Raw genomic sequence first — 21161 nt, 5'->3', positions numbered from 1 at the left:
AGTGAACAGAGAGACAGAGAGAGACAGAGAGTGAACAGAGAGACAGAGAGAGACAGGTAGAGTACAGAGAGACAGAGAGAGAGGCAGAGAGAGAACAGAGAGACAGAGAGTGAACAGAGAGACAGAGAGAGACCGAGAGAGAACAGGGAGACACAGTGTGAACAGAGAGACAGAGAGTGCACAGAGAGACCGAGAGTGAACAGAGAGACAGAGAGAGAACAGAGAGACAGAGAGAGAACAGAGAGACAGAGAGAAACAGAGAGAGACAGAGAGAGATCAGAGAGAGATCAGAGAGACAGAGAGAGACAGAGAGTGAACAGAGAGACAGAGAGTGAACAAAGAGACAGAGAGACAGAGAGTGAACAGAGAGACAGAGAGTGAACAGAGAGACAGAGGGACAGAGAGTGAACATAGAGACAGAGAGAGAACAGATAGACAGATAGAGTACAGAGAGACAGACAGAGAGGCAGAGAGAGAACAGAGAGACAGAGAGTGAACAGAGAGAGACAGAGAGAGAACAGAGAGACACAGTGTGAACAGAGAGACAGAGAGTGCACAGAGAGACCGAGAGTGAACAGAGAGACAGAGAGAGAACAGAGAGACAGAGAGAGAACAGAGAGACAGAGAGACACAGAGAGAGACAGAGAGAGATCAGAGAGAGATCAGAGAGACAGAGAGAGACAGAGAGTGAACAGAGGGTCAGAGAGAGAACAGAGAGAAAGGGAGTGAACTGAGAGACAGAGAGTGAACAGAGAGACAGAGAGACAGAGAGAGAACAGACAGAGAACAGAGAGACACAGAGTGAACAGAGAGACAGAGAGTGAACAGAGAGACAGAGAGTGAACAGAGAGACAGAGAGAGAACAGAGAGACAGAGAGAGAACAGAGAGACAGCAAGAGACAGAGAGAGACAGAGAGAGATCAGAGAAAGATAGTGAGAGACAGAGAGAGACAGAGAGTGAACAGAGAGACAGAGAGTGAACAGAGAGACAGAGAGACAGAGAGTGAACAGAGAGACAGAGATTGAGAGAGACAGAGAGACAAAGAGTGAACAGAGAGACAGAGAGACAGAGAGTGAACAGAGAGACAGATAGTGAACAGAGAGACAGAGAGTGAACAGAGAGACAGAGAGTGAACAGAGAGACAGAGAGTGAACAGAGAGACAGAGAGTGAAAAGAGAGACAGAGAGTGAACAGAGAGACAGAGAGATAACAGAGAGACAGAGAGTGAACATAGAGACAGAGAGTGAACAAAGAGACAGAGAGACAGAGAGTGAACAGAGAGACAGAGAGTGAACAGAGAGACAGAGGGACAGAGAGTGAACATAGAGACAGAGAGAGAACAGATAGACAGATTGAGTACAGAGAGACAGAGAGAGAGGCAGAGAGAGAACAGAGAGACAGAGAGTGAACAGAGAGAGACAGAGAGAGAACAGAGAGACACAGTGTGAACAGAGAGACAGAGAGTGCACAGAGAGACCGAGAGTGAACAGAGAGACAGAGAGAGAACAGAGAGACAGAGAGAGAACAGAGAGACAGAGAGAGACAGAGAGTGAACAAATAGACAGAGAGACAGAGAGTGAACAGAGGGTCAGAGAGAGAACAGAGAGAAAGGGAGTGAACTGAGAGACAGAGAGTGAACAGAGAGACAGAAAGACAGAGAGAGAACAGAGAGAGAACAGAGAGACACAGAGTGAACAGAGAGACAGAGAGTGAACAGAGAGACAGAGAGTGAACAGAGAGACAGAGAGAGATCAGAGAGAGATCAGAGAGACAGAGAGAGACAGAGAGTGAACAAATAGACAGAGAGACAGAGAGTGAACAGAGGGTCAGAGAGAGAACAGAGAGAAAGGGAGTGAACTGAGAGACAGAGAGTGAACAGAGAGACAGAGAGACAGAGAGAGAACAGAGAGAGAACAGAGAGACACAGAGTGAACAGAGAGACAGAGAGTGAACAGAGAGACAGAGAGTGAACAGAGAGACAGAGAGAGAACAGAGAGACAGAGAGAGAACAGAGAGACAGCAAGAGACAGAGAGAGACAGAGAGAGATCAGAGAGAGATAGTGAGAGACAGAGAGAGACAGAGAGTGAACAGAGAGACAGAGAGTGAACAGAGAGACAGAGAGACAGAGAGTGAACAGAGAGACAGAGATTGAGAGAGACAGAGAGACAGAGAGTGAACAGAGAGACAGAGAGACAGAGAGTGAACAGAGAGACAGAGAGAGACAGAGAGTGAACAGAGAGACAGAGAGACAGAGAGTGAACAGAGAGACAGAGGGACAGAGAGTGAACAGAGTGACAGAGAGTGGACAGACAGACAGAGAGAGACAGAGAGTGGACAGAGAGAGACAGAGAGTGAACAGAGAGACAGAGAGTGTACAGAGAGAGACAGAGAGTGAACAGAGAGACAGAGAGTGAACAGAGAGACAGAGACAGAACAGAGAGACAGAGAGAGACAGAGAGTGAACAGAGAGACAGAGAGAGACAGAGAGAGAATAGAGAGAGAACAGAGAGAGAACAGAGAGTGAACAGAGAGTGAACAGAGAGACAGAGAGTGAACAGAGAGACAGAGAGAGACAGAGAGTGAACAGAGAGACAGAGAGAGACAGATAGAGTACAGAGAGACAGAGAGAGAGGCAGAGAGTGAACAGAGAGACAGAGAGTGAACAGAGAGACAGAGAGAGACAGAGAGTGAACAGAGAGACAGAGAGAGACAGAGAGAGACAGAGAGAGAACAGAGAGAGAACAGAGAGAGAACAGAGAGTGAACAGAGAGTGAACAGAGAGACAGAGAGTGAACAGAGAGACAGAGAGAGACAGAGAGTGAACAGAGAGACAGAGAGAGACAGATAGAGTACAGAGAGACAGAGAGAGAGGCAGAGAGAGAACAGAGAGACAGAGAGTGAACAGAGAGACAGAGAGAGACCGAGAGAGAACAGGGAGACACAGTGTGAACAGAGAGACAGAGAGTGCACAGAGAGACCGAGAGTGAACAGAGAGACAGAGAGAGAACAGAGAGACAGAGAGAGAACAGAGAGACAGAGAGAAACAGAGAGAGACAGAGAGAGATCAGAGAGAGATCAGAGAGACAGAGAGAGACAGAGAGTGAACAGAGAGACAGAGAGTGAACAAAGAGACAGAGAGACAGAGAGTGAACAGAGAGACAGAGAGTGAACAGAGAGACAGAGGGACAGAGAGTGAACATAGAGACAGAGAGAGAACAGATAGACAGATAGAGTACAGAGAGACAGACAGAGAGGCAGAGAGAGAACAGAGAGACAGAGAGTGAACAGAGAGAGACAGAGAGAGAACAGAGAGACACAGTGTGAACAGAGAGACAGAGAGTGCACAGAGAGACCGAGAGTGAACAGAGAGACAGAGAGAGAACAGAGAGACAGAGAGAGAACAGAGAGACAGAGAGAAACAGAGAGAGACAGAGAGAGATCAGAGAGAGATCAGAGAGACAGAGAGAGACAGAGAGTGAACAAATAGACAGAGAGACAGAGAGTGAACAGAGGGTCAGAGAGAGAACAGAGAGAAAGGGAGTGAACTGAGAGACAGAGAGTGAACAGAGAGACAGAGAGACAGAGAGAGAACAGAGAGAGAACAGAGAGACACAGAGTGAACAGAGAGACAGAGAGTGAACAGAGAGACAGAGAGTGAACAGAGAGACAGAGAGAGAACAGAGAGACAGAGAGAGAACAGAGAGACAGCAAGAGACAGAGAGAGACAGAGAGAGATCAGAGAGAGATAGTGAGAGACAGAGAGAGACAGAGAGTGAACAGAGAGACAGAGAGTGAACAGAGAGACAGAGAGACAGAGAGTGAACAGAGAGACAGAGATTGAGAGAGACAGAGAGACAGAGAGTGAACAGAGAGACAGAGAGACAGAGAGTGAACAGAGAGACAGATAGTGAACAGAGAGACAGAGAGTGAACAGAGAGACAGAGAGTGAACAGAGAGACAGAGAGTGAACAGAGAGACAGAGAGTGAAAAGAGAGACAGAGAGTGAACAGAGAGACAGAGAGACAACAGAGAGACAGAGAGTGAACATAGAGACAGAGAGTGAACAAAGAGACAGAGAGACAGAGAGTGAACAGAGAGACAGAGAGTGAACAGAGAGACAGAGGGACAGAGAGTGAACATAGAGACAGAGAGAGAACAGATAGACAGATTGAGTACAGAGAGACAGAGAGAGAGGCAGAGAGAGAACAGAGAGACAGAGAGTGAACAGAGAGAGACAGAGAGAGAACAGAGAGACACAGTGTGAACAGAGAGACAGAGAGTGCACAGAGAGACCGAGAGTGAACAGAGAGACAGAGAGAGAACAGAGAGACAGAGAGAGAACAGAGAGACAGAGAGAGACAGAGAGTGAACAAATAGACAGAGAGACGAGAGTGAACAGAGGGCCAGAGAGAGAACAGAGAGAAAGGGAGTGAACTGAGAGACAGAGAGTGAACAGAGAGACAGAGAGACAGAGAGAGAACAGAGAGAGAACAGAGAGACACAGAGTGAACAGAGAGACAGAGAGTGAACAGAGAGACAGAGAGTGAACAGAGAGACAGAGAGAGATCAGAGAGAGATCAGTGAGACAGAGAGAGACAGAGAGTGAACAAATAGACAGAGAGACAGAGAGTGAACAGAGGGTCAGAGAGAGAACAGAGAGAAAGGGAGTGAACTGAGAGACAGAGAGTGAACAGAGAGACAGAGAGACAGAGAGAGAACAGAGAGAGAACAGAGAGACACAGAGTGAACAGAGAGACAGAGAGTGAACAGAGAGACAGAGAGTGAACAGAGAGACAGAGAGAGAACAGAGAGACAGAGAGAGAACAGAGAGACAGCAAGAGACAGAGAGAGACAGAGAGAGATCAGAGAGAGATAGTGAGAGACAGAGAGAGACAGAGAGTGAACAGAGAGACAGAGAGTGAACAGAGAGACAGAGAGACAGAGAGCGAACAGAGAGACAGAGATTGAGAGAGACAGAGAGACAGAGAGTGAACAGAGAGACAGAGAGACAGAGAGTGAACAGAGAGACAGAGAGTGAACAGAGAGACAGAGAGTGAACAGAGAGACAGAGAGTGAACAGAGAGACAGAGAGTGAAAAGAGAGACAGAGAGTGAACAGAGAGACAGAGAGACAACAGAGAGACAGAGAGTGAACATAGAGACAGAGAGAACAGATAGACAGAGAGAGACAGAGAGACAGAGAGAGAGAGACAGAGAGTGAACAGAGGGACAGAGAGAGAACAGAGAGACAGGGAATGAACTGAGAGACAGAGAGACAGAGAGTGAACAGAGAGTCAGAGAGACAGAGAGAGAACAGAGAGAGAACAGAGAGAGAACAGAGAGACAGAGATTGAACAGAGAGACAGAGAGACAGAGAGTGAACAGAGAGACAGAGAGTGAACAGAGAGACAGAGAGAGAACAGAGAGACAGAGAGACAGAGAGACAGAGATTGAACAGAGAGACAGAGAGACAGAGAGTGAACAGAGAGACAGAGAGAGAACAGATAGACAGAGAGAGACAGAGAGTGAACAGAGAGACAGAGAGTGAACAGAGAGTGAACAGAGAGACAGAGAGTGAACAGAGAGACAGAGAGAGAACAGAGAGAAAACAGAGAGACAGAGAGTGAACAGGGAGACAGAGAGTGAACAGGGAGACAGAGAGTGAACAGAGAGACAGAAAGTGAACAGAGAGACAGAGGGAGAAGAGAGAGACAGAGCGAGAACAGAGAGACAGAGAGTGAACAGAGAGACAGAGAGAGAGAGAGACAGAGAGTGAAAAGAGAGACAGAGAGTGAAAAGAGTGACAGAGAGTGAACAGAGAGACAGAGAGACAACAGAGAGACAGAGAGTGAACATAGAGACAGAGAGAACAGATAGACAGAGAGAGACAGAGAGACAGAGAGAGAGAGACAGAGATTGAACAGAGGGACAGAGAGAGAACAGAGAGAGAGAGAGACAGAGAGTGAACGGAGAGACAGAGAATGAACTGAGAGACAGAGAGACAGAGAGTGAACAGAGAGTCAGAGAGACAGAGAGAGAACAGAGAGAGAACAGAGAGAGAACAGAGAGACAGAGAGTGAACAGAGAGACAGAGAGACAGAGAGTGAACAGAGAGACAGAGAGTGAACAGAGAGACAGAGAGAGAACAGAGAGACAGAGAGAGACAGAGAGACAGAGAGTGAACAGAGAGACAGGGAGAGTACAGATAGACAGAGAGAGACAGAGAGTGAACAGAGAGACAGAGAGTGAACAGAGAGTGAACAGAGAGACAGAGAGTGAACAGAGAGTCAGGGAGACAGAGAGAGAACAGAGAGAAAACAGAGAGACAGAGAGTGAACAGGGAGACAGAGAGTGAACAGAGAGACAGAAAGTGAACAGAGAGACAGAGGGAGAAGAGAGAGACAGAGCGAGAACAGAGAGACAGAGAGTGAACAGAGAGACAGAGAGAGACAGAGAGACAGAGAGTGAACAGAGAGACAGAGAGACAGAGAGCGACAGAGAGACAGAGAGACAGAGAGTGAACAGAGACAGAGAGACAGAGTGAACAGAGAGACAGAGAGTAAACAGACACAGAAAGACAGAGACGGACAGAGAGGGACCAGAGAGGGACGACAGAGGGACTCCAGAGGGACGACAGAGGGACGGGGAAATAGAGTAGTTAGTGACAGGCTGCATGGTTTTGTGTGGGAAAGTCAGGTCTCACCAACTGGTTTGACATTTATGAAGAGGTGACAAAGAAACTTGTGAAGGGAGTGTGTGGATGTAGTTTATATGGACTTTTGTAAGGCGCATTACTAGATCCCATGTGGCAGACTGGTACAAAACTAAAGTCACATGGGATTGGGGGTGGGCTGGCCGGATGGATACACAACTGGCTCGGTTATAAAAGACGGAGTAGCGGGGGAAGAGTGTTTTTCAGAATGGAGACCTGTAGCTAATGGTGTTCAGCGGGGATCAGTGCTGGGATCACTGTTGTTTGCAGTAAATATAAATGTTCTGGAGGAAATGTGGGTGGTCTGATTGGTAAGTTTGGGGATGACACGAAGATTGGCGAAGTTGCTGATAGTGCAGAGGTTTGTCAGAGGATACAACAGGATTTGGATTTTGGATTTGTTTATTGTCAGGTGTACCGAGCTACAGTGAAAAGTATTTTTCTGCGACCCGCTCAACAGTTCATTAAGTAAATGGGGAAGAAAAGGGAATAAAAGAAAATACATAATAGGGCAACTCAACATATACAATGTAACTACATAAGCACTGGTATCGGGTGAAGCATACAGGGTGTAGTGTTAATGAGGTCAGTCCATAAGAGGGTCATTTAGGAATCTGGTGACAGTGGGGAAGAAGCTGTTTTTGAGTCTGTTCGTGCGTGTTCTCAGACTTCTGTATCTCCTGCCCGATGGAAGAAGTTGGAAGAGTGAGTAAGCCGGGTGGGAGGGATCTTTGATTGTGCTGCCCGCTTTCCCCAGGCAGCGGGAGGTGTAGATGGAGTCAATGGATGGGAGGCAGGTTCCTGTGATGGACTGGGCGGTGTTCACGACTATCTGGAGTTTCTTGCGGTCTTGGGCTGAGCAGTTGCCATACCAGACTGTGATGCAGCCCGATAGGATGCTTTCTATGGTGCATCTGTAAAAGTTGGTTCGGGTTAATGTGGACATGCTGAATTTCCTTAGTTTCCTGAGGAAGTATAGGCGCTGTTGTGCTTTCTTGGTGGTAGCGTTGACGTGGGTGGACCAGGACAGAATTTTGGAGATGTGCACCCCTAGGAATTTGAAACTGCTAACCATCTCCACCTCGGCCCCGTTGATGCTGACAGGGGTGTGGACAGTACTTTGCTTCCTGAAGTCAATGACCAGCTCTTTAGTTTTGCTGGCATTGAGGGAGAGATTGTTGTCGCTACACCACTCCACTAGGTTCTCTATCTCCCTCCTGTATTCGGACTCATCGTTATTCGAGATCCGGCCCACTATGGTCGTATCGTCAGCAAACTTGTAGATGGAGTTGGAACCAAATTTTTCCACACAGTTGTGTGTGTACAGGGAGTAGAGTAGGGGGCTAAGTATGCAGCCTTGCAGGGCCCCGGTATTGAGGACTATTGTGGAGGAGGGGTTGCATGTAGATAGATTGGAGACTTGGGCACAGAAATGGCAGATGGAGCTTAATCGGGATAATGTGAGGTGATGCATTTTGGAGGATCTAATCTAGGTATGAATTACACTGTGAATGGCAGAACCCTGAGGAACATTAACACACAGAGGGATCTGGGCGTGCAGGTCCACAGTTCCCTAAAGTGCCAACACAGGTGGGCAAGGTGATCAAGAAGGCGTGTGGCACGCGTGCCTTCATCAGCCGGGGCATTGAGTACAGGAGTTGGGGAATAATGCTGCAGCTGTATAAAACCTTGGTTAGGCCGCATTTGGAGTATTGCGTGTAGTTCTGGGCACCACATTACCAGAAGGACATGGAAGCTTTGGAGAGAGCGCAAAGAAGGCTCACCAGGATGTTGCCTGGTCTCGAGCGTGTTGGCTACGAGGAGAGGTTGGATAAACTAGGATTGTTTTCACTGGAAAGACGGAGGCTGAGGGGAGACCTGATGGAGGTCGACAGAATTCTGAGAGGCAGAGACAGGGGTGGATAGTCAGAGGCTTTTTCCCAGGGTGGAAGTGTCAATTACAAGGGGCACAGGTTCAAGGTGAGAGGGGGAAAGTTTAAGGGAGATGTGCGGGGTAAGTTTTTCACACAGAGAGTGGTGGGTGCCTGGAACGCGATGCCAGAGGATGTGGGGGAAGCAGCACATTAGCAATGTTTAAGAGGCATCTGGACAGGTGCATGAATTGGGAGGAAATAGAGGGAGACGGACCGACTGAGGGCAGAAGGTTTTGTTTAGTTAGGGCAGTCTGAGGTGACCATTTCAGGCCTTAACAGGGCAGTAATGGGATCAGATCACAGGCCCTGCCCTCCACACAGTAAAATTGGGTCCGGGTGCAGTCAGACAGGGAGGGAATTCCCTCACGGGAATTTCACACTCACCTCCGGGGTCATCACAACCACCTGGGCAGGATCAAATTCACCCTTTGTGCTTTTGGCGAGCCTGTCAGATTTGCAACAATGATTGATTTGTGTTGTTGTTAATCGAAGGTCAGATTGACACCCACCTTTCTCCGAGAACGGTCTTCTCGCACAGGAACCTTTGGTGATGCTGACGTCATCAATCCCAATATCTCCCAAAAAACCCGGCCCCCGAACAGCTTCCAGAACGACCTGAAATATCGAGAAATACAGAACGAGCCGTCACACCGAGAAATACTGAACGAGCCGTCACACCGAGAAACACAGAACGTCCCGTCACACCGAGAAATACAGAACGTCCCGTCACACCGAGAAACACAGAACGTCCCGTCACACCGAGAAATACAGAACGTCCCGTCACACCGAGAAATACAGAACGTCCCGTCACACCGAGAAATACAGAACGTCCCGTCACACCGAGAAATACAGAACGAGCCGTCACACCGAGAAATACAGAACGTCCCGTCACACCGAGAAATACAGAACGTCCCGTCACACCGAGAAATACAGAACGTCCCGTCACACCGAGAAATACAGAACGTCCCGTCACACCGAGAAATACAGAACGAGCCGTCACACCGAGAAATACAGAACGCCCCGTCACACCGAGAAATACAGAACGTCCCGTCACACCGTGAAGTACAGAACGTCCCGTCACACCGAGAAATACAGAACGTCCCGTCACACCGAGAAATACAGAACGTCCCGCCACACCGAGAAATACAGAACGTCCCGTCACACCGAGAAATACAGAACGTCCCGTCACACCGAGAAATACAGAACGTCCCGTCACACCGAGAAATACAGAACGAGCCGTCACACCGAGAAATACAGAACGTCCCGTCACACCGAGAAATACAGAACGTCCCGTCACACCGAGAAATACAGAACGTCCCGTCACACCGAGAAATACAAAACGTGCCGTCACACCGAGAAATACAGAACGTCCCGTCACACCGAGAAATACAAAACGTCCCGTCACACCGAGAAATACAGAACGAGCCGTCACACCGAGAAATACAGAACGTCCCGTCACACCGAGAAATACAGAACGTCCCGTCACACCGAGAAATACAGAACGTCCCGTCACACCGAGAAATACAGAACGTCCCGTCACACCGAGAAATACAGAACGAGCCGTCACACCGAGAAATACAGAACGTCCCGTCACACCGAGAAATACAGAACGTTCCGTCACACCGAGAAATACAGAACGTCCCGTCACACCGAGAAATACAGAATGTCCCGTCACACCGAGAAATACAGAACGAGCCATCACACCGAGAAATACAGAACGTCCCGTCACACCGAGAAATACAGAACGTCCCGTCACACCGAGAAATACAGAACGTCCCGTCACACCGAGAAATACAGAATGTCCCGTCACACCGAGAAATACAGAACGTCCCGTCACACCGAGAAATACAGAATGTCCCGTCACACCGAGAAATACAGAACGAGCCGTCACACCGAGAAATACAGAACGTCCCGTCACACCGAGAAATACAGAACGTTCCGTCACACCGAGAAATACAGAACGTCCCGTCACACCGAGAAATACAGAATGTCCCGTCACACCGAGAAATACAGAACGAGCCGTCACACCGAGAAATACAGAACGTCCCGTCACACCGAGAAACACAGAACGTCCCGTCACACCGAGAAATACAGAACGAGCCGTCACACCGAGAAATACAGAACGTCCCGTCACACCGAGAAATACAGAACGAGCCGTCACACCGAGAAATACAGAACGTCCCGTCACACCGAGAAATACAGAACGTCCCGTCACACCGAGAAATACAGAACGAGCCGTCACACCGAGAAATACAGAACGTCCCGTCACACCGAGAAATACAGAACGTCCCGTCACACCGAGAAATACAGAACGTCCCGTCACACCGAGAAATACAAAACGTGCCGTCACACCGAGAAATACAGAACGTCCCGTCACACCGAGAAATACAAAACGTCCCGTCACACCGAGAAATACAGAACGAGCCGTCACACCGAGAAATACAGAACGTCCCGTCACACCGAGAAATACAGAACGTCCCGTCACACCGAGAAATACAGAACGTCCCGTCACACCGAGAAATACAGAACGTCCCGTCACACCGAGAAATACAGAACGAGCCGTCACACCGAGAAATACAGAACGTCCCGTCACACCGAGAAATACAGAACGTTCCGTCACACCGAGAAATACAGAACGTCCCGTCACACCGAGAAATACAGAATGTCCCGTCACACCGAGAAATACAGAACGAGCCATCACACCGAGAAATACAGAACGTCCCGTCACACCGAGAAATACAGAACGTCCCGTCACACCGAGAAATACAGAACGTCCCGTCACACCGAGAAATACAGAACGTCCCGTCACACCGAGAAATACAGAACGTCCCGTCACACCGAGAAATACAGAATGTCCCGTCACACCGAGAAATACAGAACGTCCCGTCACACCGAGAAATACAGAACGAGCCGTCACACCGAGAAATACAGAACGTCCCGTCACACCGAGAAATACAGAACGTTCCGTCACACCGAGAAATACAGAACGTCCCGTCACACCGAGAAATACAGAATGTCCCGTCACACCGAGAAATACAGAACGAGCCATCACACCGAGAAATACAGAACGTCCCGTCACACCGAGAAATACAGAACGTCCCGTCACACCGAGAAATACAGAACGTCCCGTCACACCGAGAAATACAGAATGTCCCGTCACACCGAGAAATACAGAATGTCCCGTCACACCGAGAAATACAGAATGTCCCGTCACACCGAGAAATACAGAACGAGCCGTCACACCGAGAAATACAGAACGTCCCGTCACACCGAGAAATACAGAACGTTCCGTCACACCGAGAAATACAGAACGTCCCGTCACACCGAGAAATACAGAATGTCCCGTCACACCGAGAAATACAGAACGAGCCGTCACACCGAGAAATACAGAACGTCCCGTCACACCGAGAAACACAGAACGTCCCGTCACACCGAGAAATACAGAACGAGCCGTCACACCGAGAAATACAGAACGTCCCGTCACACCGAGAAATACAGAACGAGCCGTCACACCGAGAAATACAGAACGTCCCGTCACACCGAGAAATACAGAACGTCCCGTCACACCGAGAAATACAGAACGAGCCGTCACACCGAGAAATACAGAACGTCCCGTCACACCGAGAAATACAGAACGTCCCGTCACACCGAGAAATACAGAACGTCCCGTCACACCGAGAAATACAAAACGTGCCGTCACACCGAGAAATACAGAACGTCCCGTCACACCGAGAAATACAAAACGTCCCGTCACACCGAGAAATACAGAACGAGCCGTCACACCGAGAAATACAGAACGTCCCGTCACACCGAGAAATACAGAACGTCCCGTCACACCGAGAAATACAGAACGTCCCGTCACACCGAGAAATACAGAACGTCCCGTCACACCGAGAAATACAGAACGAGCCGTCACACCGAGAAATACAGAACGTCCCGTCACACCGAGAAATACAGAACGTTCCGTCACACCGAGAAATACAGAACGTCCCGTCACACCGAGAAATACAGAATGTCCCGTCACACCGAGAAATACAGAACGAGCCATCACACCGAGAAATACAGAACGTCCCGTCACACCGAGAAATACAGAACGTCCCGTCACACCGAGAAATACAGAACGTCCCGTCACACCGAGAAATACAGAATGTCCCGTCACACCGAGAAATACAGAACGTCCCGTCACACCGAGAAATACAGAATGTCCCGTCACACCGAGAAATACAGAACGAGCCGTCACACCGAGAAATACAGAACGTCCCGTCACACCGAGAAATACAGAACGTCCCGTCACACCGAGAAATACAGAACGTTCCGTCACACCGAGAAATACAGAACGTCCCGTCACACCGAGAAATACAGAATGTCCCGTCACACCGAGAAATACAGAACGAGCCGTCACACCGAGAAATACAGAACGTCCCGTCACACCGAGAAACACAGAACGTCCCGTCACACCGAGAAATACAGAACGAGCCGTCACACCGAGAAATACAGAACGAGCCGTCACACCGAGAAATACAGAACGTCCCGTCACACCGAGAAATACAGAACGTCCCGTCACACCGAGAAATACAGAACGTCCCGTCACACCGAGAAATACAGAACGTCCCGTCACACCGAGAAATACAGAACGTCCCGTCACACCGAGAAATACAGAACGTCCCGTCACACCGAGAAATACAGAACGTTCCGTCACACCGAGAAATACAGAACGTCCCGTCACACCGAGAAATACAGAACGTCCCGTCACACAGAGAAATACAGAACGTCCCGTCACACCGAGAAATACAGAACGTCCCGTCACACCGAGGAATACAGAACGTCCCGTCACACCGAGAAATACAGAACGTCCCGTCACACCGAGAAATACAGAACGTCCCGTCACACCGAGAAATACAGAACGTCCCGTCACACCGAGAAATACAGAACGTCCCGTCACACCGAGAAATACAGAACGTCCCGTCACACCGAGAAATACAGAACGTCCCGTCACACCGAGAAATACAGAACGTCCCGTCACACCGAGAAATACAGAACGAGCCGTCACACCGAGAAATACAGAACGTCCCGTCACACCGAGAAATACAGAACGTCCCGTCACACCGAGAAATACAGAACGTCCCGTCACACCGAGAAATACAGAACGAGCCGTCACACCGAGAAATACAGAACGTCCCGTCACACCGAGAAATACAGAACGTCCCGTCACACCGAGAAATACAGAACGTCCCGTCACACCGAGAAATACAGAACGTCCCGTCACACCGAGAAATACAGAACGTCCCGTCACACCGAGAAATACAGAACGTCCCGTCACACCGAGAAATACAGAACGTCCCGTCACACCGAGAAATACAGAACGTCCCGTCACACCGAGAAATACAGAACGTCCCGTCACACCGAGAAATACAGAACGTCCCGTCACACCGAGAAATACAGAACGTCCCGTCACACCGAGAAATACAGAACGTCCCGTCACACCGAGAAATACAGAACGAGCCGTCACACCGAGAAATACAGAACGTCCCGTCACACCGAGAAATACAGAACGTCCGGTCACACCGAGAAATACAGAACGTCCCGTCACACCGAGAAATACAGAACGAGCCGTCACACCGAGAAATACAGAACGAGCTGTCACACCGAGAAATACAGAACGTCCCGTCACACCGAGAAATACAGAACGAGCCGTCACACCGAGAAATACAGAACGAGCCGTCACACCGAGAAACACAGAACGTCCCGTCACACCGAGAAATACAGAACGTCCCGTCACACCGAGAAATACAGAACGTCCCGTCACACCGAGAAATACAGAACGAGCCGTCACACCGAGAAATACAGAACGTCCCGTCACACCGAGAAATACAGAACGTCCCGTCACACCGAGAAACACAGAACGTCCCGTCACACCGAGAAATACAGAACGTCCCGTCACACCGAGAAATACAGAACGTCCCGTCACACCGAGAAATACAGAACGTCCCGTCACACCGAGAAATACAGAACGTCCCGTCACACCGAGAAATACAGAACGTCCCGTCACACCGAGAAATACAGAACGTCCCGTCACACCGAGAAATACAGAACGTCCCGTCACACCGAGAAATACAGAACGTCCCGTCACACCGAGAAATACAGAACGTCCCGTCACACCGAGAAATACAGAACGTCCCGTCACACCGAGAAATACAGAACGTCCCGTCACACCGAGAAATACAGAACGTCCCGTCACACCGAGAAATACAGAACGTCCCGTCACACCGAGAAATACAGAACGTCCCGTCACACCGAGAAATACAGAACGTCCCGTCACACCGAGAAATACAGAACGAGCCGTCACACCGAGAAATACAGAACGTCCCGTCACACCGAGAAATACAGAACGTCCCGTCACACCGAGAAATACAGAACGTCCCGTCACACCGAGAAATACAGAACGAGCCGTCACACCGAGAAATACAGAACGAGCCGTCACACCGAGAAATACAGTACGAGCCGTCACACCGAGAAATACAGAACGTCCCGTCACACCGAGAAATACAGAACGTCCCGTCACACCGAGAAATACAGAACGTCCCGTCACTCCGAGAAATACAGAACGTCCCGTCACACCGAGAAACACAGAACGTCCCGTCACACCGAGAAATACAGAACGTCCCGTCACACCGAGAAATACAGAACGTCCCGTCACACCGAGAAACACAGAACGTCCCGTCACACCGAGAAATACAGAACGAGCCGTCACACCGAGAAATACAGAACGTCCCGTCACACCGAGAAATACAGAACGTCCCGTCACACCGAGAAATACAGAACGTCCCGTCACACCGAGAAATACAGAACGTCCGTCACACCGAGAAATACAGAACGTCCCGTCACACCGAGAAATACAGAACGAGCCGTCACACCGAGAAACACAGAACGTCCCGTCACACCGAGAAATACAGAACGTCCCGTCACACCGAGAAATACAGAACGTCCCGTCACACCGAGAAATACAGAACGAGCCGTCACACCGAGAAATACAGAACGTCCCGTCACACCGAGAAATACAGAACGTCCCGTCACACCGAGAAATACAGAACGTCCGTCACACCGAGAAATACAGAACGTCCCGTCACACCGAGAAATACAGAACGTGCCGTCACACCGAGAAATACAGAACGTCCCGTCACACCGAGAAATACAGAACGTCCCGTCACACCGAGAAATACAGAACGTCCCGTCACACCGAGAAATACAGAACGTCCCGTCACACCGAGAAATACAGAACGTCCCGTCACACCGAGAAATACAGAACGAGCCGTCACACTGAGAAATACAGAACGTCCCGTCACACCGAGAAATACAGAACGTCCCGTCACACCGAGAAATACAGAACGTCCGTCACACCGAGAAATACAGAACGTCCCGTCACACCGAGAAATACAGAACGTCCCGTCACACCGAGAAATACAGAACGTCCCGTCACACCGAGAAATACAGAACGTCCCGTCACACCGAGAAATACAGAACGTCCCGTCACACCGAGAAATACAGAACGTCCCGTCACACCGAGAAATACAGAACGTCCCGTCACACCGAGAAATACAGAACGAGCCGTCACACCGAGAAATACAGAACGTCCCGTCACACCGAGAAACACAGAACGAGCCGTCACACCGAGAAATACAGAACGTCCCGTCACACCGAGAAATACAGAACGTCCCGTCACACCGAGAAATACAGAACGTCCCGTCACACCGAGAAATACAGAACGAGCCGTCACACCGAGAAATACAGAACGTCCCGTCACACCGAGAAATACAGAACGTCCCGTCACACCGAGAAATACAGAACGTCCCGTCACACCGAGAAATACAGAACGTCCCGTCACACCGAGAAATACAGAACGTCCCGTCACACCGAGAAATACAGAACGTCCCGTCACACCGAGAAATACAGAATGAGCCGTCACACCGAGAAATACAGAACGAGCCGTCACACCGAGAAATACAGAACGAGCCGTCACACCGAGAAATACAGAACGTCCCGTCACACCGAGAAATACAGAACGTCCCGTCACACCGAGAAATACAGAACGTCCCGTCACACCGAGAAATACAGAACGTCCCGTCACACCGAGAAATACAGAACGTCCCGTCACACCGAGAAACACAGAACGTCCCGTCACACCGAGAAATACAGAACGTCCCGTCACACCGAGAAATACAGAACGTCCCGTCACACCGAGAAATACAGAACGTCCCGTCACACCGAGAAATACAGAACGTCCCGTCACACCGAGAAATACAGAACGTCCCGTCACACCGAGAAATACAGAACGTCCCGTCACACCGAGAAATACAGAACGTCCCGTCACACCGAGAAATACAGAACGTCCCGTCACACCGAGAAATACAGAACGTCCCGTCACACCGAGAAATACAGAACGTCCCGTCACACCGAGAAATACAGAACGTCCCGTCACACCGAGAAATACAGAACGTCCCGTCACACCGAGAAATACAGAACGTCCCGTCACACCGAGAAATACAGAACGTCCCGTCACACCGAGAAATACAGAACGTCCCGTCACACCGAGAAATACAGAACGTCCCGTCACACCGAGAAATACAGAACGTCCCGTCACACCGAGAAATACAGAACGTCCCGTCACACCGAGAAATACAGAACGTCCCGTCACACCGAGAAATACAGAACGTCCCGTCACACCGAGAAATACAGAACGTCCCGTCACACCGAGAAATACAGAACGTCCCGTCACACCGAGAAATACAGAACGTCCCGTCACACCGAGAAATACAGAACGTCCCGTCACACCGAGAAATACAGAACGTCCCGTCACACCGAGAAATACAGAACGTCCCGTCACACCGAGAAATACAGAACGTCCCGTCACACCGAGAAATACAGAACGTCCCGTCACACCGAGAAATACAGAACGTCCCGTCAGACCGAGAAATACAGAACGTCCCGTCAGACCGAGAAATACAGAACGTCCCGTCACACCGAGAAATACAGAACGTCCCGTCACACCGAGAAATACAGAACGTCCCGTCACACCGAGAAATACAGAACGTCCCGTCACACCGAGAAATACAGAACGAGCCGTCACACCGAGAAATACAGAACGTCCCGTCACACCGAGAAATACAGAACGAGCCGTCACACCGAGAAATACAGAACGAGCCGTCACACCGAGAAATACAGAACGTCCCGTCACACCGAGAAATACAGAACGAGCCGTCACACCGAGAAATACAGAACGTCCCGTCACACCGAGAAATACAGAACGTCCCGTCACACCGAGAAATACAGAACGTCCCGTCACACCGAGAAATACAGAACGTCCCGTCACACCGAGAAATACAGAACGTCCCGTCACACCGAGAAATACAGAACGTCCCGTCACACCGAGAAATACAGAACGAGCCGTCACACCGAGAAATACAGAACGTCCCGTCACACCGAGAAATACAGAACGTCCCGTCACACCGAGAAATACAGAACGTCCCGTCACACCGAGAAATACAGAACGTCCCGTCACACCGAGAAATACAGAACGTCCCGTCACACCGAGAAATACAGAACGTCCCGTCACACCGAGAAATACAGAACGTCCCGTCACACCGAGAAATACAGAACGTCCCGTCACACCGAGAAATACAGAACGTCCCGTCACACCGAGAAATACAGAACGTCCCGTCACACCGAGAAATACAGAACGTCCCGTCACACCGAGAAATACAGAACGTCCCGTCACACCGAGAAATACAGAACGTCCCGTCACACCGAGAAATACAGAACGTCCCGTCACACCGAGAAATACAGAACGTCCCGTCACACCGAGAAATACAGAACGAGCCGTCACACCGAGAAATACAGAACGTCCCGTCACACCGAGAAATACAGAACGTCCCGTCACACCGAGAAATACAGAACGTCCCGTCACACCGAGAAATACAGAACGTCCCGTCACACCGAGAAATACAGAACGTCCCGTCACACCGAGAAATACAGAACGTCCCGTCACACCGAGAAATACAGAACGTCCCGTCACACCGAGAAATACAGAACGTCCCGTCACACCGAGAAACACAGAACGTCCCGTCACATCACAGAATCTCACAGTGCAGAAGATGCCCTTCGGCCCATCGAGTCTGCACTGTCCCATGAGAGGCCCTGACCTGTCTACCTAACCCCACTTGCCAGCTCTTCTCCCGTAGCCTGGAATGTTCTGACGGGCCAAGTGCTGACCCAGGTACTTGTTCAAGGCTGTGAGGTGACCCGCCTCTACCCCCCTCCCAGGCAGCGCGTTCCAGACCCTCACCTCCCTCTGGGTAAAAATGCTTTCTGCTATTTGACCATCGCTCCTGTATCTCCCTGGAGCCCAAGTCTCTCAGCCTCACCGTTACCCACCCGGCCAATCTGTGTGTCATCCACAAACTCTCTGGTCCCAGCCTCACATAGTCACCTGTGTACTTCCTGGAACAGGGGGCCCAGCGCTGGTCCCTGTCCTACCCCCACTGGCTTCCCGTCACTACAGTCTGTCATCACCCTCTGTCTCCTACCGCCCCCCTCACCCTCATCACTCCTCACCCCCTCATCCCCTCACCTCTCTCACCCTCACCCCCTCACCCCCCTCACCCTGACCCCCTCACCCTCATCACCCCTCACCCTCATCACCCCTCACCCTCATCACCCCTCACCCTCACCCTCACCTCCCTCACCCCCTCACCCCCTCACCCTCACACCCTCACCCCCTCACCCCCTCACCCCCCTCACCCTCACCCTCATCACCCCTCACCCCCTCACCTCCCTCACCCTCATCACCCCTCACCCACTCCTCACCTCACTCACCCTCATCATCCCTCACCCTCATCACCTCCCTCACCCTCACCTCCCTCACCCTCACCCCCTCACCCTCATCACCCCTCACCCCCCTCACCCTCATCACCCCTCACCTCCCTCACCCTCACCTCACTCACCCCTCACCCCCCTCATCCTCACCCCCCTCACCTCCCTCACCCTCACCTCCCTCACCCCCCTCACCCTCATCACCCTTCAATCCCCTCACCCTCACCCCCTCACCGTCACCTCCCTCACCCTCACCTCCCTCACCCTCATCACCCCTCACCGTCACCTCCCTCACCCTCACCCACTCCTCCCTCACCCTCACCTCCCTCACCCTCACCTCCCTCACCCTCACCTCCCTCACCCTCACCTCCCTCACCCTCATCACCCCTCACCCTCATCACCCCCCTCACCTCCTCACCCTCATCACCCCTCACCCCCCTCACCCTCACCTCCCTCACCCTCACCCCCCTCACCCTCATCACCCCTCACCCTCACCTCCCTCACCCTCACATCCCTCACCCCCTCACCCCCCTCACCCTCATCACCCCTCACCCTCACCCACTCACCCTCATCACCCCTCACCCACTCATCCTCACCTCCCTCACCCCCTCACCCTCACCCCCCTCACCCTCACCCCCTCACCTTCACGCCCCTCACCCTCACCCCCCTCACCCCCTCACCCTCACCCCCTCACCCTCACCCCCCTCACCCTCACCCCCTCACCCTCACCCTCATCACCCCTCACCCTCACCTCCCTCACCCTCACCTCCCTCACCCCCTCACCCTCACACCCTCACCCCCCTCACCCTCAACCCCTCACCCCCTCACCCTCACCCCCTCACCCTCACCGCCCTCATCCTCACCCCCCTCACCCTCACCCTCATCACCCCTCACCCCCTCACCTCCATCACCCTCATCACCTCCCTCACCCTCACCTCCCTCACCCTCACCCCCTCACCCTCATCCCCCTCACCCTCATCACCCCTCACCTCCCTCACCCTCACCTCCCTCACCCCTCACCGTCATCACCCCTCACCCCCCTCATCCTCACCCCCCTCACCTCCCTCACCCTCACCTCCCTCACCCCCCTCACCCTCATCACCCCTCACCCCGCTCACCCTCACCTCCCTCACCCTCACCTCCCTCACCCTCACCCTCATCACCCCTCACCCTCACCCTCTCCTCCCTCACCCTCACCTCCCTCACCCTCACCTCCCTCACCCTCATCACCCCTCACACTCACCTCCCTCACCCTCACCCTCATCACCCCCTCACCTCCTCACCCTCATCACCCCTCACCCTCACCTCCCTCACCCTCACCCTCATCACCTCACCCCCTCACCCTCACCTCCCTCACCCTCACCCTCACCTCTCTCACCCTCCCCCTCACCTCCCTCACCCTCACCTCCCTCACCCTCATCACCCCCCTCCCCCTCACCCCCCCACCCCCACACCCTCGTCTCCCCCACACCCTCACATCCCCATCCCCTCACCTCCCTTCCTCACTCTCCCTCCTCCACCCCCCTCCCTTACCCTCATCTCCCCTCCCCCACCCCTCCTCCACCTCCCACACCCTCACTCCCCCTCCTCTGCCTCTCCCTATCACTCCCCCTCCCACACCTCTTCCCTCCCTATCTCCTGCTTCCTC

At 51.5% G+C, this 21161-nt stretch overlaps 1 protein-coding gene across 1 annotated transcript in view; it reads right to left on the bottom strand.

The window, feature by feature from the left end:
- Positions 1-21161, bottom strand: part of LOC140411222 (MAM domain-containing glycosylphosphatidylinositol anchor protein 1-like) — an 875194-nt gene that overhangs the window by 100455 nt on the left and 753578 nt on the right. Inside the window, exon 16 of the mRNA XM_072500330.1 lies at positions 9157-9262. Coding sequence (XP_072356431.1) covers positions 9157-9262 — 106 coding nt within the window. The remainder of the gene's footprint in view (positions 1-9156; positions 9263-21161) is intronic.

The sequence above is a fragment of the Scyliorhinus torazame genome, chromosome 4 (genome assembly GCF_047496885.1).
Source record: "Scyliorhinus torazame isolate Kashiwa2021f chromosome 4, sScyTor2.1, whole genome shotgun sequence".
NCBI lineage: Eukaryota > Metazoa > Chordata > Chondrichthyes > Carcharhiniformes > Scyliorhinidae > Scyliorhinus > Scyliorhinus torazame.
The sequence above is the reverse complement of the archived record's forward strand: the minus strand, read 5'-3'. Positions and strand labels throughout refer to the sequence as shown.